Source organism: Fusarium subglutinans (assembly GCF_013396075.1).
Source record: "Fusarium subglutinans strain NRRL 66333 chromosome Unknown NRRL66333_c0000184, whole genome shotgun sequence".
In the NCBI taxonomy this organism is placed as follows: Eukaryota; Fungi; Ascomycota; class Sordariomycetes; order Hypocreales; family Nectriaceae; genus Fusarium; species Fusarium subglutinans.
Window position 1 is genome coordinate 1 of NW_023502247.1, and position 23161 is coordinate 23161.

The 23161-nt window shown below is 48.0% G+C and overlaps 9 protein-coding genes across 9 annotated transcripts; 5 read left to right on the top strand and 4 right to left on the bottom strand.

The window, feature by feature from the left end:
* Positions 1–978: 978 nt before the first annotated feature.
* Positions 979–2184, top strand: FSUBG_10517 (uncharacterized protein; the record flags this gene model as incomplete). Its single annotated transcript, XM_036675102.1, has 1 exon — positions 979–2184. One exon carries the CDS (start codon positions 979–981, stop codon positions 2182–2184), a length of 1206 nt encoding a protein of 401 aa, XP_036533959.1.
* Positions 2185–2345: 161 nt separating this feature from the next.
* Positions 2346–4549, bottom strand: FSUBG_10518 (uncharacterized protein; the record flags this gene model as incomplete). The annotated part of the gene is made up of 2 exons (XM_036675103.1): positions 2346–3635; positions 3692–4549. The coding sequence occupies 2 exons, from the start codon at positions 4547–4549 to the stop codon at positions 2346–2348; spliced, it is 2148 nt and encodes a 715-aa protein (XP_036533960.1).
* Positions 4550–5319: 770 nt separating this feature from the next.
* FSUBG_10519 (uncharacterized protein) lies at positions 5320–6517 on the top strand (the record flags this gene model as incomplete). The annotated part of the gene is made up of 4 exons (XM_036675104.1): positions 5320–5353; positions 5403–5550; positions 5600–6331; positions 6403–6517. 4 exons carry the CDS (start codon positions 5320–5322, stop codon positions 6515–6517), a joined length of 1029 nt encoding a protein of 342 aa, XP_036533961.1.
* Positions 6518–7303: 786 nt separating this feature from the next.
* Positions 7304–8708, top strand: FSUBG_10520 (riboflavin transporter MCH5; the record flags this gene model as incomplete). Its single annotated transcript, XM_036675106.1, has 2 exons — positions 7304–7630; positions 7695–8708. 2 exons carry the CDS (start codon positions 7304–7306, stop codon positions 8706–8708), a joined length of 1341 nt encoding a protein of 446 aa, XP_036533962.1.
* A 464-nt stretch (positions 8709–9172) lies between these two features.
* On the bottom strand, positions 9173–10639 carry FSUBG_10521 (uncharacterized protein; the record flags this gene model as incomplete). The annotated part of the gene is made up of 2 exons (XM_036675107.1): positions 9173–9310; positions 9359–10639. 2 exons carry the CDS (start codon positions 10637–10639, stop codon positions 9173–9175), a joined length of 1419 nt encoding a protein of 472 aa, XP_036533963.1.
* Positions 10640–11833: 1194 nt separating this feature from the next.
* FSUBG_10522 (uncharacterized protein) lies at positions 11834–13651 on the bottom strand (the record flags this gene model as incomplete). The annotated part of the gene is made up of 3 exons (XM_036675108.1): positions 11834–12013; positions 12066–12407; positions 12788–13651. 3 exons carry the CDS (start codon positions 13649–13651, stop codon positions 11834–11836), a joined length of 1386 nt encoding a protein of 461 aa, XP_036533964.1.
* A 1192-nt stretch (positions 13652–14843) lies between these two features.
* Positions 14844–15590, top strand: FSUBG_10523 (short-chain dehydrogenase; the record flags this gene model as incomplete). Its single annotated transcript, XM_036675109.1, has 1 exon — positions 14844–15590. One exon carries the CDS (start codon positions 14844–14846, stop codon positions 15588–15590), a length of 747 nt encoding a protein of 248 aa, XP_036533965.1.
* A 233-nt stretch (positions 15591–15823) lies between these two features.
* On the bottom strand, positions 15824–17685 carry FSUBG_10524 (uncharacterized protein; the record flags this gene model as incomplete). Its single annotated transcript, XM_036675110.1, has 5 exons — positions 15824–15912; positions 15978–16626; positions 16678–17089; positions 17301–17605; positions 17680–17685. 5 exons carry the CDS (start codon positions 17683–17685, stop codon positions 15824–15826), a joined length of 1461 nt encoding a protein of 486 aa, XP_036533966.1.
* Positions 17686–21388: 3703 nt separating this feature from the next.
* Positions 21389–23090, top strand: FSUBG_10525 (alpha beta-hydrolase; the record flags this gene model as incomplete). The annotated part of the gene is made up of 2 exons (XM_036675111.1): positions 21389–21791; positions 21847–23090. 2 exons carry the CDS (start codon positions 21389–21391, stop codon positions 23088–23090), a joined length of 1647 nt encoding a protein of 548 aa, XP_036533967.1.
* Positions 23091–23161: the final 71 nt, after the last annotated feature.

Sequence of the window (23161 nt, forward strand, 5' to 3'; positions counted from 1 at the left end):
AAGTCTTTTTTTTTAAATACTATAAAACTATAAATTATTAAATTATTAAAAAAATAAGCTTATTTTTTAAGTTTAAAAGATTTAAAGCTTTAAAAAATATTTAATTACTTAATTAGTTAGTTTTATAATTTTTTAAAGTTCAAATAATACTAGCCTTTTATTCAATATTTTAATTTAAAATCTTTTTTTTAATAGCTTTTTTTTCGATTTAATAAGGCCGGTTGTGCGGGTATGAGTGGCCCTTGTTAAACTAAACGCAAGTGTATTGCAATACCTTTTGTTTACGTCGCTGACACTCCCTGCAGGAGATTATAGAGCGCTTGCGTCTCGGGGGTGGGCCACTGCTGCTATAGCTCATGAGCATTGGAATTTAACCGCCGTTAATAATTACTAGAGCTTTGATGTAACGCAAAATAATAAGTAGAGCATGTTTGTGTATAAATGGGGCAGCTAACTTAGCGCCACAACCCCGCTACAGTATGACGAAATGCTGTGGCGCAATGCATAGCGAGAAACATAAAGCCTAGGAAGACGCCACTCTGCTCCTAAATCCTGAGCATAAACTTATGCACCAGTTTCAGACTCAGTCGCCGATTAATCAGTCCAACGGCGGTAATTCCGTAGTGGATATGACCTCAAGTCCTGATTGGCGCTGTACCATTCACCACCGCAGAGCCAGGTCAGTCTAGACTCATTTCTGCAAGGTACAGCCAAAACGGCCCGCTATAAGGATCAATAGTTGTCAATAGTGTCAGCTCGCTAAGCTGAATACTGACCTTGGTCCCTGAAAAGAGTAAATTTCGACCGTGATGCTGTCAATAGTCTGGTAAAGCTGAGTCGAGTAAAGACTTGGCAGAGCAAGGGTCCATACATAATAAACTACTTGTGACCGCACGATTTTATGTGCAGAGCTAAGTAAGCTCTCATTCACTCGTTTCTTGACCAAGCTTGTGGTCGCTCATTGAGACTTGGTTCAATATGAAGTCCATACTTGCTCTCGCGGGCCTGGCCCTGGCTAATATGGCAGCTGCTGGACCTTGTAAACCCAGCGGTCCATCGTCGGCATCTGGTCTTGCACTTACGTCCTCCATTCCGACCGACATTCCCGAAACATCCGAGGTTCCTAGTCTAACAGTTCCCCAATCGATAACTACAACCCAAGAAGTCGATATCATCATCACCAACGCCATTGATGGAGGAAGTTTCGCTGCTCGTAATGCGAATAATCCCCCAAGTGGACTTACAAACTTCGGGGCAACCGGAAATGCTGAGTTTCATGAGGGAGGCTGCTACAAGGTTGACGGTAGTCCCGATGATGGCTGCGCTGCGTTGACTGCTTCTGGGAACCCAGCTGGAAAGCGAGATACAGGATCGTTTGCTAGTATTTGGCAGACTCTCAGCTCGCTCAGCACTGGTTCTCAGAGTAGGTACACTGTTCAGTTCTACTACCTCGTCCTTTCTGCTGGTAGCCAAGATTGCACCGTCACTGCTGCTCTGGGCGACAGGCAGTTCTACTCGCAATCTCTGTCATCTATCGGAACAAGCGTGTCTTGGACACATGTTCTTCAGCAGGTCGACGCTGAGTCTGCTTCCGCTACCTTTGCCATCTCCATGACCTGCTCTGGCAATGGTATTTCCGTCATCTTGGTCGACTCAATCTTCATCTCCAACCAAGTCACCCCCGCCAACATTGGCAACTTCGTCCTTGACTTTGGTCTGCCCGCCACAAACCCAGTTACGACATCCGAGTCTCTACCAACAACCACCGAGCGAACCACCCAGCCCGCGACGTCCTCCGCTAGTCTTTCATCCCAAGCCGACACTACACGTCCCGCTCAGCCCACCGACACAGCGTGCAAGCAAACGTGCGACCTCCGCAGCGGCTTTTCCAATAATCCCGCGTGGAACTGTAGAGTGTACGGCCTCTATAGCGGCTTGACATACCAGCTGAACAGCCAAAATGAAGACGACGAGACACGGCCTTGGTACGATGGCCCTGATGACTGTGCCGAGATCTGTAAGACACTACCTGGCTGCACGTCAGCGGGTTACATGTTTGCGCCCAGAAAGTGCTTCTTCTCAAACAATCTCGTCACTCAATCCGAAGTTCGGAATATGATGGATGATGGTATTGATGTTGATTGGTATTCCATGGATTGCTTCACATGCTCTGCTTGTGAGTAGGAGTGGTGGACATTTTGGCCGTATGATAATTACTAGAATCCTTCTCCAAGCGTCTGAGCTTATTTAATGGTGACGGTGTAGATGGTCTCATACTGAGTCAGTACTATAATGGTACAAGGTTACGAGCCTCATGTTGTTCTTTCATTCTGTATGGAGAAAGGTCATTCTTCGTTATTGTACTCCCTCGAGCTCTTCGTCGGCGTCTCACCACGCCTCAACTGAGCAAAGCTACCAGCAAAAGCTCGACAGAATCCACGCCACGCAATCTGCGAAACCAGCGTCCTCTCCAAATCTCGGAGGAAACGAACGCAACGGTCAGAACCATCCAGTATTCCAACGCCAGTCAAGTGAACGACGTTGTCGCCGCCATTTTCTATCCATCGTTCAATAGCTTTTCTGTCTTGCAGTTGATCAAGTCGTGTAATCACCGGGCGCGATGGAGTTGATGACAACGATGCGCGCGTTTCGCTGTAGCAGTATATATAACCCATCGCCACCGTGAGACTCAGTGCATCATAGCACGCAAGTCGTCGCGAACTCCGTGTCGTTTTGAAGATGCAGGTAGCGTGCCATAAGCATTTGCGAGCCTTTACACCGTTATTCTTGAAGAAGTCATTGAGATGCATCTTGGACTTGAACATCTGCTCTTTGTTCGTCTCCCAGCCCGTAGCAGAGTGTAGAGTCTCGAGCGGAATGAGCCGCAGAATCGCAATGACATCGAAAATCGTTTCCGCACAGTCTCCAGGGTTTGACATGTTTTTCAAGGCCAGTTGATCGATCGTCGTATCTAGAAGAACATTTTCATTCCTACTAGTGTCCGGTCTGTGAATTACGTGCTGAGTATCACTATTTGTTGAAGAGTTCAGGTATGAGGCAAAAGAAGACTGTAGGAGCTGCGAAGTGCGGAGCTGGCGGTAGTAATTCCTGTCGTCGATGTATAGTTCGAGAAGAATAATCTTGGCGACAAACGGGTCGGGCTTGGGTTGGTCTCCTGGACGATCATCAATTATATAATCAACCTCGACACCAATGACAGTTACAATACCTGTAAAGCTTTCTTGTTGTGACTTCCACTCTTGAGCATCCTGAGACCGCCATAGTCGTTCAGAACATGGCAGTTGTCGCGTCGCCTCACGGAGGTTAAAGACCAGAGTAGTACCTAAAAAGACATGGCTCAAGCTCTCCAATACACGCACGCAAGTGACCAGACGTAATTCACTCTCCTCAATGATCCAAGCTTGCCATACTTCTTCAGTATCAGACTCAGTGCGAGTTGACTTTCTCCGTTTGTCAGCCTTGCCAATGAGGTCCCAACACATCGTCGCTAGGCTACTTCTTTTATGTTGTAGAACGATCTTATCTCTGTGTGAGCCTGAGAATAGCCACAGTACATGCAAGAGAAAGACACATTGTACTGTTGTTGAGTCGACATTCACGATCTTATCGTGTACCTAAGAGAGTTAGATAGCTCGTGATACAGTACGTGGCCATATGTGACTCTACTTACAGTTAATTCAACAGCTCGGGCTAGTAGGCCGCATAACGCAGTGTTATAGTCTTCTGCACCTTGGATCTCAGAATAATGACTTCCGACTGCTGCTACGGCTAATAGTAAGATCCATGGAAGATCTAGGTCCTCCAAACGGGAAGAATGCAGAACGGGAAACTGAGAGTCAAAGTACTCAAAGTACAGTTCGACGAATGCGTGTAGGATATCCCTCGGAATGGCTGTTGGTGTTGGTTCTTGCCGCTGGGTCTTGTAGAAGTTGTTCAACCCATCTACAGCGTGTCGCGGTATCTCATGGATATGTCCAAAGACTTCAGCCCCAGCCATTTGTAGACCATTAGTGTCTAACTCTGGGAATGGGTGGCATGGCTGTGTGTAAGTGGAGCATATGTTTCCCGGACTCAAATAAGCCGAGTCTTCTACCATTGTTTGGTTCGAGGCTGCGTGATGTGCTACGTCTTCGTCAGGATGCGCCATATCCGGTAGCTCAAGTGGCATCCCCAATTCGTCCATAAACCATGGAAAGGAGAAATGGGTCATTGAATAGCTCCAAGGCATCCATGGGTCACCCATCGTGGTCCCAAGACTGCCAACATCTCCGCTGAAAGCAAAGGTATCGGGCAAGGGTGGTACATGAGGCCAGCTGGAGGTAGTATCTGGAACAGTTGTGTATATGGTGCTTGATGCTATCGTCGGCATTCCGCTTGTATCAGAGGGAATAGAAGGAGGATTTTCCCATTCCTCTGAAGCAGGGTGAAGGACATTTGGTATAAAAGCCTCCTCCTGAAAGTCTGATCCTTGCGCTGTGGCGGGCGATGAAGGAGCGATGTCTTGGTCTTGCGATAAATCTCCCACCATTATCGTGTCACTATCATCTCGCCGTGCGCTTGATACCCTATCAGGATAAACGCACTGTGAACTGCGATTCTCACATCGCGAACATGGATGGCCTCCATCACAGCTCTGCTTCAACCTGGAGCAAGCTCCACAAGCCTGGCCCTGCCGACGACGACGTGTTCTGGTCGACCCAGGCTGAGTACCATGCAATGCTCGGTGACGTACAAGAGTGTCACTGCGCCGTGTCAGTAGCTAGTCTATGTTAACGAGTATTGCAAGTTACTGGCCTGCGCGAGAATGACTTGGAGCAGATGTTGCACTGGAACGGCTTGAGGCCCGCGTGTCGTAGGACGTGTCGATCGCGATGCTCACGGCGCTGGAAAGTCTCCCCGCAATGATCACAGGACAATGGGTTTTGCCCCATAGCGAATTACCCCGTTGCGGTACGGGGCTAATTCGCCGGTATGTTTGCTTGGGAGGAGAAGTGGGATTATGTTGAGAACCGACGGGACGGAATGTCTCGATGATGTTTGGATGGTGTACCCCGCCGGCCCCGCTTTAGGGTAATGGTCGTGAAGCGGCAGGCTGATACTATTAAATGGATGGACACAATACAGTTTATATACCTAGAAAAATAGCATTCCTCAGACTGACTCTTACTAGCTCATTAGCTACGTATCAAAATACATAGACTTAACTTCCACGTTATAACGAGGCGAAGGTGGCGTGGGTTTGCAAGCAATGGCTCAAATTTGAGACCGTTAACATACGAAGAGAATCTTGCGACGAAAATGACGACCAAAGCTTCCACGCTTGAATGGTTCGGTGCGTTAATTTTCCTTTGTCCAGAGATTCTCTATCACTAACTCAATAGGTGCCACGACTTTCCGTCTCCGTACACGAGGTGTCACGATCTTCCTCGATACCTGGCTGGACAGGCCCTCGATCTTGACAACTTATCTGCCAATTGATGACGTCCATGAGGCAGACTATATCTTCATATCACATGCTCATTTCGACCAGTAAGTCCTATAAACTTCTTGAAGGCGCTGTCCTAATCTGGAGGAACAGCCTCCCCGGCGCAGATCGCATCGCCATCAGGACAGGCGCCATCGTCATAGCCAACAATGAAGCTATCAACCTCTTAAGAGAAGCTGGCGTTCCAGAGCACCAACTCCTTCCTGTTCAAGGCGGCGAGCGAATACCGTTATTTACTCGCGATACCTGGAATAAAGCTAATGTTGACCCATCATTGCTCTGTCCTGGTCCCCCCGGTGCACCTCGACGTCCACTAGACAAACTCGCAGCATTCTCTGTTGATGTCTGGCCTTCACTACACTGCATGATGCCTGCTGATCACCCTGAAATCATTGATACAGCGACAGTATACAAAGGCTCCGCGAGTCCTTATAGCTGCACTCTGGACACTACCATCGGAATGAAGTATGGTTTGCTCAAGATCGGAGAACTCATGCCACCTGAGAAACTCACCCCTGGTCATCGCTCTTTTATCGAGTATGTCGCTGACCGAAAGCGAAACGTGTTTTCACACAGTGACGGCGGGCAATTGATGTTCAACTTTGTCATTGGTGAGAAGGCTTTGCTCTGGAGTGCACATCTGGGAGGGTACGAGGGTATTCTACGAGATTTACAACCAAAGCCTGATATTGCGATAATGGCTATCGCTGGAAGAGCGAATCTGAATGGTCGACCCTTTGATGGTTCTGCGGCTGAGTTTGCGGCGTTGAAGGTTGGTTGGTTGGGGAATCCGTCTCAGGTGATCTGGTGTCTACATGATGAAGCGTGAGTACTCTCTACCAACCACAACAAAGTGAAGTAGTCACTATAGAAGAAAAGCTTACTTGCATATACAGGTGCATTCCACCTTGGAGGATCAAGACTGAAGCAGCTACAAAGGCAGTTGAGGCGAATGGCAAGACTAAGGTTTTGACGATGGACTTTGCTAAGCCTGTGACGTTAGATATATAAAGCAGTGTTAGCTAGAGATCTTGCAGAGGTCACAGATGTACGAGATGTGTATCCTGAGAGTATGTAAGCTAGAATAAAGTTGCTTTCATACGCGGCTGTTCTTATTGCTACATCGTCCAAGACATAATAACATGCCATTGCATTCATGTCCCATCGATAAAGTAAGTGTAATAAACGATGAATATGGGCTTCCTGATATACTCGAACATTTTACACAGTACATCTCCATTCCTCTGTTTAATGCAGATCATGCTCGCTTCGGGGAAAACCTCGTTTTGCTACTATAACTTACCAGCCAGTCTTATACAGAAACCCGATATCGTAAGCTACCGGGCTAACGATGTGTTCTCGCAGGTACAGAACACTCGAGCTTCCCCAGCAAGCATTGGGATAGGAATAATTAATCTGCCGAGGCTCAGCTGACGTCCCCCTCTCCGCTCTCCTCATGAGGATCTATACCGTACCCCGCGCGGTCCCGTCGGCTGCTGATCAGAACTCGACTCTGCTGTATGGAGAACACATTGAACCGAAACATCCCCGCCGGTAAACAACTTGAATCGTCTTCTGTCGCGTATTTTCTCTAAACGTAGTTACAATGTCCCGCCATGTAACGTCTTGGTATATGCTCTGTCGGCTCGGCTCGGATCCCCATTCCGAGTTATGCTAGCGTTCAAAAGGAAATTCATCACAGACTGACATTACTGTGTATCCATCATTTCGCCTGATAACCTACATCTAAAGTGCCAAATATAGCTCCATACGGACTGAGCAAAGCACTAAATCGCCATGGCACAAACTGAGAGTTCTCCGTCAAGCTCTACCAGACCAGACATGGACCTCAAGATATCTGAGAAGCATCCTCATATAGAGGCAGTGCCACCGTCTCAAACAGCATCTCCCATCAGCGAGGCTGAGTATCCCGAAGGAGGCAGGGAAGCATGGCTTGTTGTTGTCGGAGGCTGGTTCGGTCTCTTCTGCACCTTCGGCCTTGTAACCTGCGTCGGTGTATTTCTCGAGTATTACCAGACCAAACCTTTGGCGGACTTTAGTCCCAGCACCATTAGCTGGATCACGAGTTTACAGGTTTTCTTCCAGGTCGGCGGTTCAGCTCTCGTAAGTCGTGGCCCTTCAACCCTGTCAACAGTTCAGATCATCAATCTAACACCGCGTTTCGTAGTGGGGTCGTGTTTACGATTCATACGGCCCTCGATGGCTTCTCCTCATCGGGGCACCAGTATACGTCTTCGGCATAATGATGCTTTCTTTATCGACGCAATACTATGAGATACTCCTCTCCCAGGCATTGCTAAGCTCCATGGGCTCTGGCGCCGTCTTCACAGCCTCGCTTACATCGACAACGTCATGGTTCAGAAAGAAGCGTGGAACCGTATTTGGCATCGTCAACTCGGGATCCTCAGCCGGTGGTATAGTACTCCCAATCATGCTATCTCGTCTTTTCAAGAGTATCGGCTTTGGCTGGACCTTGAGAGCTGTCGGACTCATGTTTTTGGCTTTCATGGCAATTTCGTGCGTGTTGATCAAATCGCGAACACCGCCGAAGCCTCGTCCTTTCGCTTTATCGGATTATCAGCGCTGTTTCAAAGAGCCGACCATGTTGTTGACCATGCTTGGCGGCTTTCTCTTCTTTTGGGGAATGTTTCTGCCATTGAACTACATCATCATCCAGGCAAAGGCGAGCGGCGTTTCGTCTGACCTTGTCCCTTATCTTTTGCCCCTCATCAACGGTATAAGCCTGATCGGTCGTCTTACAGCAGGTGCACTAGCGGATGTCATCGGTCAGTTCAACTGTATGTTAATAATCACCGCATTCACGGGCATCTTGACTCTCGTGCTTTGGATCCCGGGCAGCCAAAGCACAGCAGCTATTATGGCGTATGCTGTTGCCTTTGGTTACGGCTCAGGTGGCTACGTGTCCATATTCCCTGGTTGTGTCGGACAGATCAGCCCAATCGAAGAGATTGGTACACGGATCGGACTTGCGTCACTTGTAAATGCATTCGGGGCCTTGACGGGTAGTCCACTTGGTGGTGCGTTGATCTCGGATAAGAGTGGAAGTGGTAATAGCTTCATGGGCTTGCAATTATTTTGCGGCTGTACTATGATTGCCTCGGTATTTGCCTATGGAACTGCACGGTATCTCCAGGCTGGTTTCAAATGGACCAAGGTTTAGATTTGTATTAACAGTTTCTCAGATAGGGCATATAGTTATTAGCTTCATATCCTTTGGTCAAAGACATCATTGCTATTCTTACATCCTATTACTCAGTATCTTATTCCCTGACTATAAAGCTCTCATGGCTCTGCTGTCTGCGGGTTCAACACCCTTTTGTAGCGTTTCATAGACAGGCAGTAGTACATGGGATAGCCTTCACTTTGAAAAGCCTTTATTGGCTAACACGAGTCGCTCGACAATGGCTGTTGTAGAGTTGTTGCAATACATTCAGTGTCAGCAAGTAGAACAACAAGACTGATACCCAAGATGAAGTAGGCTTTATTAGGGAACCATTCTCCGATCGATTGTGAATCGCATATATGGCAAGCCCCCAGGCAGAAGTATTGTAGATGAAATAGAAATGAAAAGGTAGTGCTAAAGGAACAAATACAACTCCCACTCGCCCAGACTGTTTGTACACATTAAGGAAGCTCAGGAGCATCGTCCTTGGGCTCCCAGCCAAACATCCTGAGACATCCCACAACGCCGCTAACAACAAAAAGCATCACTCGCAGACCAATAATTATCCCACGTCCAGTCAAACTATCCAAGTCCGGTAACTATAGAATCGTCAGCCCAACTCATCACTATACGAAAGGGTTTCATACCTGCTGATTGCTGCTCTTCTTAACCCACTCAAAAGCCCTCGGCATCATAGCATTCTCATATACCGCCAACTGGTCACCAACTTGCTCATCAGTCACACTTCCATTTGCATTCTTCAACTTCGCAAGTTCGAGTAATGGACCAAGTGCATCAGCTGTATCGTGAATCGCGTTATTAGCTCCCATTCCTCGAGACGGAAGCATGGGGTGTATGGAATCTCCGATCAGCCAAACTCGCGGATTGGCAATGCTTGAGTCTGAATTGCTCTCACTCTTAGACAAGAGCTGTCGTCTCCAGTCAATGGGCGTGTCGTTGTTCGCATATCGCCAAGGTGTCGTCATGATAGCCTCGTCATCGACAGCGTCAACCAGTTTGTGAAAGTCAGGATGGAAGCCAGCCTCTGTGAGCTTCTTCTTCATTAACCCTTTCTTGTCTTTGACTTGGGGTAGCTCGGCTGCTTCAGGTCCTGTCGTCCATGCCACCCCAATGAACAGAGAAGCTTCATCCTCGTCGTAGTTCTTGGGTTTGAGGATATCCGTGTGATCGGCTTTGGAGGACGATAAGGCTTCTGGTAGATATACAGCAGCAAATACCATGGCTTTGGAGTTTCCGGTATAGATCGTGCCTTTCTCCAAAAGCTGTCGCGGTAATGTCTGTAGTACAGACCATGGTAAATGGCATTTGCCCAAGTAGCCACCATGTCCAGGCGTCACCTCGGTGATGATGTTGTTCAGTCCAATCTGCTTGTTGATACGACTTCCGCTTCCCTCTGCAGATATGAGTACATCGCAGTCGTGATGAGTATCGTCACTGAAGTAAACCCTGATGCTGCTTTGCCCAGCCACCTTGGCTTGGAGTACTTCATACCTAACATACTTCTTGCCAAACTGGATACAATCATTCTCCTGTAGTGGCTTCTGGAGAAAGTTTCGAAGTCTCGTTCGTGCAATCGGAGCGCTCTTCTCATAAATTGGAGCTTTGCTCAAGTCAATCAAGACCTTCAAGTCAGATGGACTGAAGATGCAGGGGGCAGACGACACAACTCCTCCTGACTTGCCAAAGCAGAGGAGGAGGTTTTTGTATTGTTCTTCGGTCAAACAGGCTTTAAAGCCAATAAGCGCGTGAGACCCAAGCCGGATTTGGTAGCCTCCCCGTTCTGAACCAGCTTCATCGCGTTCGAAGACGGTTACGTCGATTTGACCGTCGGCTTTGTTGATAAGGCCATTTGCTAGACATGCGCCGGCGAGGCCGCCGCCAATTATCACGACTTTGAGAGGAGCCATTAAGGAACTACCGGTCTTGTGCTACTGTTGGTCCAGTGAGATAGTTTGTGGAGTAACAATGGTCTGGGGATCCGTATGGTGTCAAGGTCAGCTTATATGAGCCTCTGCAAAGTTAACGAGTCAACAAGAAGATATCCTCTAATATTGATCAATACTGTCCATGGATGTTCGAGGTCAAACCTAGACCCTATTAGGGGATCTCCGGGCTACAGTATCCGTCCTCTGCAACACGATGCCGTCGGGGAGGCTCCATTGCTACTTGTGTGTCCAAATTTGGTTAGTACCCCGCCGGCCCCGTCGGCACAGGTATTCCGTTCACAGTAATTCGTCAATCCAAATATCTTAGCGCCTAACTCGAGGTTATTTCAGTCACACCGCACCTACGCCTGCCTCACGTAAGGATAGAGACCCAAGCAACTGACAAGTCTTAGGCTGATGCCTTCTAGGGCTAACGGTCTTATTTTTATCACGACGGTACTTGTCCTCTACACTTTATGACAGAGCGCCCCGGCGGAAAGAGACAAGACTATTTTTATAGACTAGCATATTTAACTCCACCAGGCACGACATGCAACTTATTTACTCAGTGTTCTTTAATCGCTTATTACGGCACAGGGCTTCTTTAATCCTAGATTGATCAGTTACAAAGAGTGGTGGGGGCAGAAAGGTTCCTTCAATGAAAATGTTGCCCTAAAAGACCAAATACATCAGCTTCATTTGCCCTGACCTGTATCGGCCAAGCAAGTTCTTATGTTCGGGCGTCGCAAATCAGTTCTTGCTGAAATCCAGCTTGCAGTGTAAGATTTCTGCAGTGCAACTAGATCAACGTCGTGCATTTGTCGTTGACCTCCTCCTCCAAAATGCTGAGCGTTGATCTGGAGCAAAAGCTTCGAGGTAGAACCCTCTTTCGCCTCTGCCAACTTTGGAAAAGCTTGGTCAAACTTGGCGGTGATTTCTTCAGGCGTAAAGGTATCCCTTAGTTTCGACTCGATCTCATTCTGGAAGAAGCGAACGTATGCTCGTGTATGCTCCATGTCTTGATTTCCATTGAAATTATGTTGGTCGCTAAGTGCATGTCCTGTAATGATTCTCCGCACCGAGAGATTCGATCAGTCGCAGAGAGTCGAGCCATGCTTCCGTCATGATCGGCGAGCCACATGTGCATCCCGCGGCCGTATACGACATCGCCGGCAATCAATGTTTTGATGGAGGGATCCAGAACATAGTCTGCTCAGGGCTGTCTCCGTTGACAGGCCCAAGAAGATGGACGATGTCGTCCCCCGGAAGCGAAAGGAAGGTTGACGGAAAAGGCTTAGGGATTTTTGGCGAGCTGGCAATGTTTTCGTCGCCTAGTGCCGACTTCCAGAATGCAGTCTATTTGTATGTTAGCTAGCTGTTCAATTGTTTGGTTTGAGCAATTACACACTTTGCCCTCGATGATGTCATTGATCAAAGCCACTGTCTTCTCGGTAGCATATAAGTTGGCGTTAGGAAAGCTCTCCAAGATGAAGTGAGCAGCGAAATAATGATCGGGATGGAAATGTGTGGCAAATATTGCCACCAATGGCACATTGGTGTTGGAGCGGATCCATGGGACAAGCTCTTTTGCTTGAGGAGGCACATCGACGAGAGCAGCTGCCTGACTACCCACAATCAAAGACAATACCATGTCTTGAGCAATGCCATGGTTAATGCGGGTTTCGACTCGAAGCCGTGTAGACGCCATTGTTTCTTTATTCGAATTGTACTGTTGTGAAGCGGAAGGAAGCTAGGTGGAATTGTCGAAGTTACCCCATAGTTATGCTGTGAGAAAGTTTTATTTTCCCCATCTATCCCACTCGGTTATTTTGAGCCATCTTAGTCAGAAACCTTGTAAACGGACTGGCTACTCAACATCTACATCCTACGGAGCACTAGAGAAAATCATAGTTGTATTTACTTACTTGGAATCAATAAAGGCTAATCCATTGTTGATTAGAGCTAGGGGTTATATTCACTACGGAATTGTTACTACTAGTATTATTTGTCCTCAAGTGCAGTAAGAAACAATACATAAGTGTATAATAAACTTAACTAGCTAACCGATCCTGGAGTCATAATTTAAAGTTGACTAAAGAAAGAGGCGAGCTTATTGATAGCCTGACTTACATATTCTGGTTTGTCGTAGAGAGCGATATGTGTTGCGTCTTTCACAACAAACAATTCCTTCGGCCCCTCACAGAGAGCATAAGCTTCATCACTGTAGATCTTTGTGTCTGCCTCATTGCCAGCAATAAGAAGAAGGGGTTGTGTAAAAAGGGTCGGAAGCAGTTGAAAGGTCGAAAAGGCCAGCATTTTATCCATACTGGTCATTAGGAAGCGCCCCTTGGAATTGGGGTGCTGGCCCCGCGGCGTCCTGTAATAGTCATACCCATCTCTGAGCATAGTGGGCGTGCTATCGTTGATATCTTCTGGCCTCTCGGGAACGAAAGGAATATAGACAGGGTCGGCCCCATTGGCTGTCGCCGTTCTTGCCGCCGCAGCTGCTTCGAGGGACTTGATCTGCTCGGCAGGAGGGATTGGGTTTCCAAAGAACCTTCTGGCCGCCTCGCCCATTGGTGTCGCGCTGACGCCGGCGACGGCCTTGAACCGGCGTTCGGTCTGGGCGACAGCAAGCGCATACCCGCCACCGGCACAGACACCGAAGACGCCCATGCGCTCAGTATCGACGAAGGACTGGGTGGTGAGAAAACCAGCCGCGCAACGAGCGTCCTCCACCCTCGTCGTCGGGTCCTCTAGGAGACGTGGCTCTCCCCCGCTAGCGCCTTGGTAGGAAGAGTCATAAACGAGGACCACAAAATCATGCGCGGCGAGCTGCTGTGCATAAAGACCGATGGTTTGCTCTTTGACGCCCCCCGCGGGATGAATCCCCACGAGTGCAGGGTATTTCCGATCTTCCTGGAAGGTATTCGGAAGATAGAGATGGGCGGCGATTTGCACACCTCTGTTTTGAAAGGTGACGTCTTTGGGCATGATATCAGCCTTTCTGATGCAATACCAGTAAATCAGAGCAAGCGGTGTTTAGGCGTAGATTGCAGATGAGAGGTAGTGGCCCTTGGGCGTCGGAAGCAGTGGTTTTATGTCAAGTTTGCGCCTTGGCTCAAGGGGGAAGACAAAGTGGATATCAGTTTCTGCAAGGTGATACTCGCGGTGTGAACAAGACTTACTGTTCGAATGCAACTGGGTTACAGTAAATATAATGCTCAAGTCCGGGACCAACACGGATGGATTGCCAGATTCAGTCGAGCAGTACAAGATATGATAGACTGGTTCAACGGCGATAATGCAGTGTGCTGACCAATCTACCGCTCATGTCCGCGTCCCGAATGGTCCATGGAGACATGAAAGTAGCAGCGGCCTTATATCGGCGGAAAAAAGCGACGTGGTGACGACTGACCCCTGGTGGCTTCCACTCCCACTTCCTGCGCATGCACGTCAGTGGTCAAGTAGGTTGAAAGCGATAATCTGGACTTCGGGAGGCTCCCTGACGTTGCATCCTGGAGTTAATCTCCTTATTTTAAGTTTGCGCAATAGATCAATGGGGGCAGGGCCAGGATAGTATTATAGAGGGACTCTACTCGGAGCTAAGAGCTATCTCCTTGAGAGAACATAGTGATAGGTCCACGCTAAAATCCAAGACAGGGCAAAGTTTCAGCGGAGCCAACATCGGGGAGCTCCGCCGACGGGAGTCTAAAAACCCTCATCGATCCTGTCCCTTGCATTTTGAAGGCGGCTAACGGGTTGTCCAACGGTCTATATGCTCCACCGCTTTCAAGTGTCATCATCGTTGTCTTGCGCATGAGGCACTGTATCTACCTCTAGCAGACCTTGGAAAGGATTTCCCGTATTTTCATTCGTTAGCCCCACCCGAAACCAGCATTCTTTCGAAAAATCGACCTGCCGAGTTCTCCTAAGACCTTTTCTACAAGTGCCTCATGCGTCCACTCCGGCCGCTCAATGAACAATGCCACGCCACGCCCCATTGTGAAGTGCTTATCAGTGACTCGTGTTCTGCCTGCCTTGGATTGCCTAATAACATGTGCTCTCGTATTTTTTAAGTTCTGACGACAATATCTCATACACATCTCGGTACCTTCTCGTCCTTGGCTTACCCTGGATATATCTTGTCCATACTCCGCATCCGTGACAGTTAATCACCGAGAAAATGGCTTCTTCAAAAGCTGTAGTTCTCAATACGGGCGCCAATCAAGGCATTGGCTACTCTATCGCCCTACAGCTCGCCGCCTCAGGCAGATACCACGTACTCGTCGGCGCGCGGTCAGCCACCAAAGCCGAAGCCGCCATTCGTGAGCTACAGGCCGAGGGAATTGAAAGAATGAACCTGACGCCGATTACTCTCGATGTCGTGGATGACAGCTCCATCACGGCTGCTGTTATGGCTGTGTCAAGTCAATTCGGCCATCTGGACATTCTGATAAACAACGCTGGGCTAGGCGAATCTTCTGCCGCCACCGTTCGCGATCAGTATCGAGAGATTTTCGAAGTCAATGTCTTCGGCGTCGCAGCCGTGACGGATGCGTTTCTGCCGCTTATACAGGCTTCGTCTTACAAAGACCGCAGAATTGTGAACGTCCCCTCTGGCGTCGGACTGATAACGATGGCAAACGAGCAAGGTTATGAATACAATGCTCAAGAATACTACGTACCTGACTACCGAAGCAGCAAGGCCGCAGTCAACATGATAACTGTGGCCCAGTCTGTGAATTTCGCCAAACACGACATCGCTGTCGTTGCGGCCGCCCCTGGCATATGCCGCACAAGGTTCACCGGTGGGCACGGTGCGAAGGATCCGAGCGAGGGTGCCGCGGCCATCGTACGAGCTGCCACGGAGGGAGAACCCAAGAAGCTCACTGGCACCTTTATTGCTGATGAGCCTCATACGGGCTGGTAAGATAGTCTCGAGGTGCAAAGTCGGAGGGAGCAGTTACTATAAGACCATAGAATACCTGCTTGGCACAGAATTGTCGATGGTCCAATCGTAAAATCTACAGAACTTACCTCTTTCTGTTATATTCTTGAAAACATTAACCAATATACTCTTTATAAGTAATACATTTCCTTTTTACTTGGTGATCCTTACTATTGATAAAAGTATAAAAACTAGCCGGGATGCGTTAGCAACTCTCAGGGCAAGGCGACTCGGTTGTCGAGGGATCGTTGAAAGCGAGACCGTACGGGGCCAAATTTGTTACGCGGTAGATCTTTATCAATTCCTAGGTACATAAACATAGTCCTTTTACAGTTCCCAATTTGCCATCCTTACCCTGCAGTAACTTACTAGCTTCAGTCGTGACATTAAGAACGCCAACGACATTGTCCACCACACTCTCAACCTCCGCATCAGGAAACAACCAGGACATCAGTGCATGCACGAGGAACTGTACACTCACATTGGTCATGGCCTTGAACAAAATGAGATACCAAGCCAAGACCCAGGTGCCCCCAGAAATCCACTTGTAAAGCACGTGTCCTGCTGGAGCAAACCCGTAAAGGATGCACTTAATGGCTAGCACCGCAAGAAAAGCCGACGACATTCCTTTCCACCCATAGGCATCAGCAGAGCCGACAACTGCAGCGTACGCAAGGTTTACCATAAGCCCCACCCAATGCCAAGGCAGTATCGTGTGTACCGTCAAAGTCCACAGTTCGATGACAACGTCACTTACAGCGAAGACGAAGTTCTTTGTTGGAAGGCTGAGCTTCAGCCAAGTGTTTCCCCTGGACGGGACAGTCTCTGCACGGCACCATGTCCAAGATTTACCGTTCAGGATCAAGATGTCGATAGGACGGCTGTAGCCGTAGTTGACGTCGTCGAAGTAACTCCTACGTAGCTGCCGCGCGGCCTGTTCCACCTCGCGAACGTACAGACTGAAGCGGCGGATTAGCTGGTGTTGCTGGATATCAAAGCTCGATCTCGCGGTCCAGACCTTGCATCACATCAATAGCAGCAGAGCCGCCCCGAAAAGGTTGGTGGAGACTGCAACGGCAATTATAGTGGCACAACCCCAATCCAAAGCAAGCGACATACCATATACAAGGGCGTTTGTATAGACCAGATTGTTACACATTGTCCACATATGCTTGCGGTCTAGGCTGTGGAGAATTTCGTTGCAAACGGCGTCTTCGGTACAGGATCTGTGGCCGCAACCTCTCCCCGTCATCGGGATTGCGATAGCATTGGGCCCGTATATGACAAGTAGCTGAGGCTCCGATATGGTCGTCTCGTCATCCGAGCTCGCAGCTAAAAGCTCTGACTCCGCCAGCGGCATCTTCGGGTCCTCTAGGCGGCGGTAGGGAGTATACCGTCTTGGAGTTGGAGGCTGAATCTGGCCATCGTCTACCGTAGGTACAGGGCCAAGCCCAACGGATTGGAGGCACCATCTTATAGGCCTACAAGGCCGGCTAAAGAGTCATAATCTAGGTTTTCCTCTTATCAGCCTTGAGGTGTAGTAATTAGTTAGTCATTTGGTATAATGTCTAAGTTATAAGCTAGATATGTTATTTGCAGTTGAGACTTGTGGCTGTGAGCTTAAATCAGCGGACAGAACTTAGTACAGGGCCAAGCCAGAACTTCTTGGACCTGTACAAGTCCGAGACGAACCGTGCGAGCCCATGGTGGTAGCGACACCATAGCCTGGCTTGGATCGAGGTTCGGGCTGTGCTCCCGTATCCAAGAGCTTGGTTGTCCACGTCGAGGCCGTTTGGAGGACACTGCCACCACTGAGAATCCCAAGCCCGGGGGAACTCGAAGGCGTGGATGAGAACAGGAATGATACCGGATCTGTGGCCATAGACAATGTTGTTCGCGTTCATATAGCCTCTAGAAACGACCAAGATGATCAACCAGATCAGAGTTTTGCCCGTATGCTCGCTCGGCGGCATGGGTACGAAGTCAGATAGAACATTCTGGAGAATACAACCATTAGAAGTAATCGGATTTTGCCAAAGCAGAGAAGGGGAAAAGATGATGTAATACTTACTGCCATGATGTGAATGGCCCTTTCCCCGGGGATATCTAGAATGACGTTTCTCTGGTCCAGAGCCTTGATCTACCACGCTTTCATCCTGGGGTGGAGGACAATCATCTAGCCTATACTATTTTAGTCTTAGATAAATAAATATACCTAAACTTAATTAGCTACTATTTTCCAGGCTAGAGAGTAATTTGCTTTATTATTTTTAATATATAATTATTATTAATAGTAAATAGATAAAATAAGTTATATAATATTATAATAAAAAAGTAAAGATAATTTAAGAATTAATAAAAATACCAGTATTTACTTAGTATTTATATCCAGAAACTGTATTTATAGTCTTAGAAATTGCTAGCCTTTCTATCGATACCTGAACACATTGCGGCGATACCGTCGAACCTCCCGTACCAAGTCGAAGAACGCCTCATCAACTTCATCGCGAGACTTGGCATCTACTTCGACAAATATGGAACCGAGCTCTCTCGCCAAGGTTTCACCTTCCTGTGTTGTCACTTCTCTCAACGACTATTGGAAGCACTGATGGCCTACTAATACCATTGGGAAGTGATCCTTGTCCTTCTCCCTCCGAATCGCATGATAGAAGGCGGTAATTTCTTCGAAGCTCTGACGACTTGAGACACTGTAAACCAGCATAAAGCCTGTTGCTCTTATTCCAAACTGATGTATCCTTGCAGGATAAGAATACTCTTCTTGCCCCGTCGTGTCAGTCACGTCGATTAAAGCGACTTCGTTGTCGATGGCGCATGATCTACAACACGTGTTATTCTCGCAGTAGTCATATTGATCGTGAAAGAAGGGCTTCGTGAACTTGAACAAGTATTAGCTGTAGTCCAAACGGAAGCCAAAGTTCATAGGAGACTTTCTTGGATAGTGAGAGCACTTTGTTGAGACTTGTATGCACCCAACAACCTCAATGGGTATTCTCTCACGACGATCCGCGAGAAGTTGTAAGAAGGAACGTCGAGTCGGCTTTGATCTTTGACTCTTGTGACTTGATACATCCATTCGAGGCTCCGTGTTTTAGAACTGAGGGTAAAGGACATGCTGCGTTCTTTACCATCGTCCAACCACTTGATTTGGCAACCATTTAATTCTTTTACATGTTAGCTCATGAATCAAAAGTCATTATCATGCCTCGTACCTTGTCTAGATGATAGAAGTACTCGCCGTACTTGCTGTATATCCTTTCATCACGAAGCAGACCTAGTACAAACTAAACGACAATTTCATTTCGTGAACTCAAATAAGGGCAACGGTGCTCGGCGACAGTCTAGCTGCATGGAGTATGGCTAGGGTCTGATCTTATCCAACCTTAACTCTGTATGAAGGGCCTATATTTCCTTTTTATTTCTTTTCTTCTTTTTTGTCAAGTCCGCTTTGCAGTCCTATGGCTTTGCAGGAGGGCCTCGGCGTATGTCTGAAGGATGCTCTGCCACGCGTTTCGATTGTCAGGTTAACCTCGCATGATATGGTGTCATGAGCGCGTGTTTTCAAAACCGACCGAGGTGGACGAAGCTTTTCTTCTTTTCGGCCTTGTGTCCTTGAGACCTTAGAGACCCCTACTTGGCGATCGGTAGTGATACCACTAAGCAACATTCACCTGGCACGTAAAGTGCACCAAGAGAATTGTCAGACTATCACTCAAGGGCTATGGTAGCATATGGTAGTGTAAGTGAGTATCCTGCAAATGACAGGATGGGACAGAATCAAATGCACCAATTGGAGTGAAAATCCAAACACCAGACTCAGCCCAACACTTATCCCTCTTCTCAATTATCTGTAAATTGTGATATACCAATCCCATCTTCAAAATTTCGAAAAGAATGATTCAAGAGAGACTTGAAGTCAGTCACAAGACTCCTCAGATGACCTCCACCCTTACAAGGGCATTTTGCTGAAGGATCGAACTTGTCGATGGCTTGTCTTAAGGCATCGAGACTGAACCCATGATATGGATGGCTTGGTAGTGGCTTCAGGCCATTTTCAAATAGATTTTGGTCGATGTACCCGAGTTGATTGTACTGACACTGTCGGCTGTACGCCATGGTACTCGGGTTGGTGACACGGTTCAAATTGCGCCAATATTTTTGGATGCCTTCAATCAAAATACGGATCGAAGAAACTCTCAACTGTTCAATGGAAGCTGTTGTACCTCGTCAGATCTTCAATATATCTCGTATACGCATGCTCTTCACTAACCAACAACTTGATAGGGTATGGGCAACCCTAGCGTGGGTATCGGGCCTCGACTCGTACGGATTGCAACCTCGGTGAGGGAACGGAAATTCCTCCTGTCAGAAAATATCCAAGAAATCGTCAGTTTGAGTAGTAGCTCCCTCGAGTAAAAGGACTCCCTCATGTCCGAGGCAAGATTTGAGATCCACGTTTCTGCCCATAGCTCCACTGCCTCGTGACAACCATAGTAGTCCACTAGCACAGCGATCTTTGCCAGTTTCTCAAGTCCTATTGTACGAGGGACTTCCCGTATCTTGTGATGTAGTATTCTCATGAGCAAAAGAAAAGCTTCGCCGTCCCAGTCGTTAGCTGTGAGTGTCCATTTGTAGCCAGGATCAGATTCCGTTTCTTCCCAATCGCCAGATAAAGACTTTTTAAAATAGGCCGATGTATTTATCAGAATTCCTGAAGAGACCCTAAATCGCAGTTGTAAGACCTCTGCCTTGTCTTGAGTGAGCGACGTGTCATCAACCAACGTGTCGTGTGGATTACTGTGAGACTTCTTTTGGATTATGGAAGATTCGTGGCGTTTTGACAATTCTGTCTGATGTTCAGGTAGGGCATTGGGCCATTCGTCTTCGGTATTGTGCGTCGCAAATGCTGCGCCAGGATTGCGCAGTATTAAAAGCGTGTCACCACCTTCTTGGACCTCGTATACTTCAGACATAGCCATAATGTGCAGTGCTATATATATAGCTAACCTCTCTGTGAGAAACGAAATGCACCTCAAATTTATTGTTGCAGAGAAGAAAAGGTATACTGATCCAGCAGACAGTGTTATTACCCCGCACAACTAACCGCGAGAGCACGTGCCTTGAAGTGAAGAAGGCAGCTGCAATTCTTACCAATACATTTCATTCCCGGACGGGCTCATCAATGAGAATGAAACTGCTAATGATAGCGCGTAATCAAGAGACCGTATGCGTTACATTTTATCCCATACAGTCCTAAGGTGTAGTGTGGCAATAATCTGGAGCTAAACAAGAGCGCCGAATTCGATGAAATGCTCGATGAGCGCACTAATGGAAATAAAATCCCCAACGGCACCAAATATCACCTCTATCGAATGACATTAATAGTAGCCTGATGTATCTTACTTAAGGTCATTCCTCCTGGAAATGATAGAGAGGGTGAGAAGTAGCAGGAAGTATAAGGCCAATTGAATAAAAAGGTTGGGTCACTAAAGATACGGCGGCACGGTGACTGCTAGTCTGCCCTAAAGGCCGCTCGGATTATAGAAGTAGAGGCCGATCGTGATCCACGCAAGCGGCAACTATGTGGTTAAAGGGCGCAAATCGGAGGGAACACTTCGTAACCTTATCCAGTAGTTTCCTACCGATATAGCCGTTTTCTGATCCGGAATGCATGTTCCGAGTGACTATTAAAGCGACAAGTCTCTCCAGCCTCTCAATAAATCAGCCCTACTCATCACAAAAGGCCAGCAACAGTCTTTACAATGGGCGCAGTACAGTCAACTGATAAGCCGATCGTGCATACTACGAGCAAGGGAAAGCTCAAAGGCATCCAAAGGATTGACAATGTAACACAGAAGCCATCTTATCATCGGTTTACTCGTGTTCCATACGCTCTGCCACCTGTTGGTGACCGGAGGTGGCGTCGTCCAGAAAAGCTCCCCACAGACTTTTCATACGATGATGCAAACGGTGTCGCCGGTGATTATACGACATTTCCCTCCGTCTGCCCCCAACCTCACTACGCGCATGGGGCGGCGGAGGTGGCGAACCCAGATCGCGAGCCAGAGCCGGAAACCGTCTTTGACGAGGATTGCCTATACGTTAACATTTGGGTCCCTGCTCAAAGCCCACCGCCTGACGGCTGGCCAGTCCAGTTCTACATTCGTAAGTTTACGTGTACACTACCGTGATTGATTCCTTTGCTGACTGTTTGGGGCAGATGGTGGCTGGCTTCAAATGGGTGAGGCGAATCACATGAACAAGCATGATCCATTCCATCTCATGCAGGAATTTCCCCGTATTATCGTAGCCCCTGCGTATCGACTCAATCTATTTGGCTTTATGTCTTTTTCCGGTCTCCAAGAAGACTGCGCGGCCTACGCCCCAGGAAACTACGGCTTTTGGGACCAGCGTGCTGCACTTGAATGGACGTATGCGAACATCGCGGAGTTTGGCGGCAACCCTGAGAATATCTCTCTGGGAGGTCTATCTGCAGGCGCATATTCGTCTGTCTTCCAACTGAATTACGACGTCAGACTTCCGAACAAGGCCGATCGATTGATCAAAAGAGTCTACTTATACTCGAATGCAGTCGGAGTTCAGCCGAACCCTGTGTCTTCCCCTGCACTCGAAGCCCAAGTTGATGAGCTTCTGACAGAGTGCGGAATCTCAACAGGCCTTTTTCCTCAAGAAAAAGTTGATGCGCTGCGAAAAGTGCCGTCGAAGACGCTTATCGAGGCCGTTCATCGTATGAAGCAACATACCTTCCGAGCTATCACAGACGACGACTTTGTTAACGCCAGCTTCTTGGCTGATGTCAACTCTGGGGAGTTTGGGAGACTTTTGGCGAGTCAAGGCGTCGATATCATGCTGGGAGAGGTTGCCGATGAAGCAACTCTTTACCGCATGATCAACCCAGCTTCCGATTACGATAGCCTCGTGGTGCAACTGAACAACTACTACCCAGAGAAAGTAACCAAGGCCCTTCTGCAGCACTATACTCTTCCCACTGCAGGGTCCAGCAAGGACGAGTGGGCCGATATTGGGTCAATCATTATCGGCGACTGTCAAGTCCACGCTACGATCCGTGGCTTCACCGCGTCATTGCTCAAGACCATGCCTGAAGAACGCGTCTTGAGGTACAGAATCTCATGGCGTGCGAAGGCGCTCGACAACTGGCTCCAGCCCAGTATTGGCATGTGTCATGCCTCTGACATCCCTATTTGGTGGGCCTGTGGACGCCGGGCTGGATATGAGCAGGCTGATCTTGGCCTTGTAAGCGAGTGGCTGAAGCCATTCTATCAGTATTTGTGCGGTGATAAGCCAACTTGGGGCGCTACTGGCTTGAATACGGTCAGAGAATTGAAAGCGGAAGGCAAGATTGAGAGTGTGGAGGATGTAAATCTGGATAAGGGCCTGGAAGTATGGAACGTGATGGTAAAAGCGCAATTGAACCTAGCCTAGATATGTCCTCAGTGGGCATAAGTAAAAAATATTACTGTATTACAGCTTTAATCTCGGCTCGGTTGCGCTCT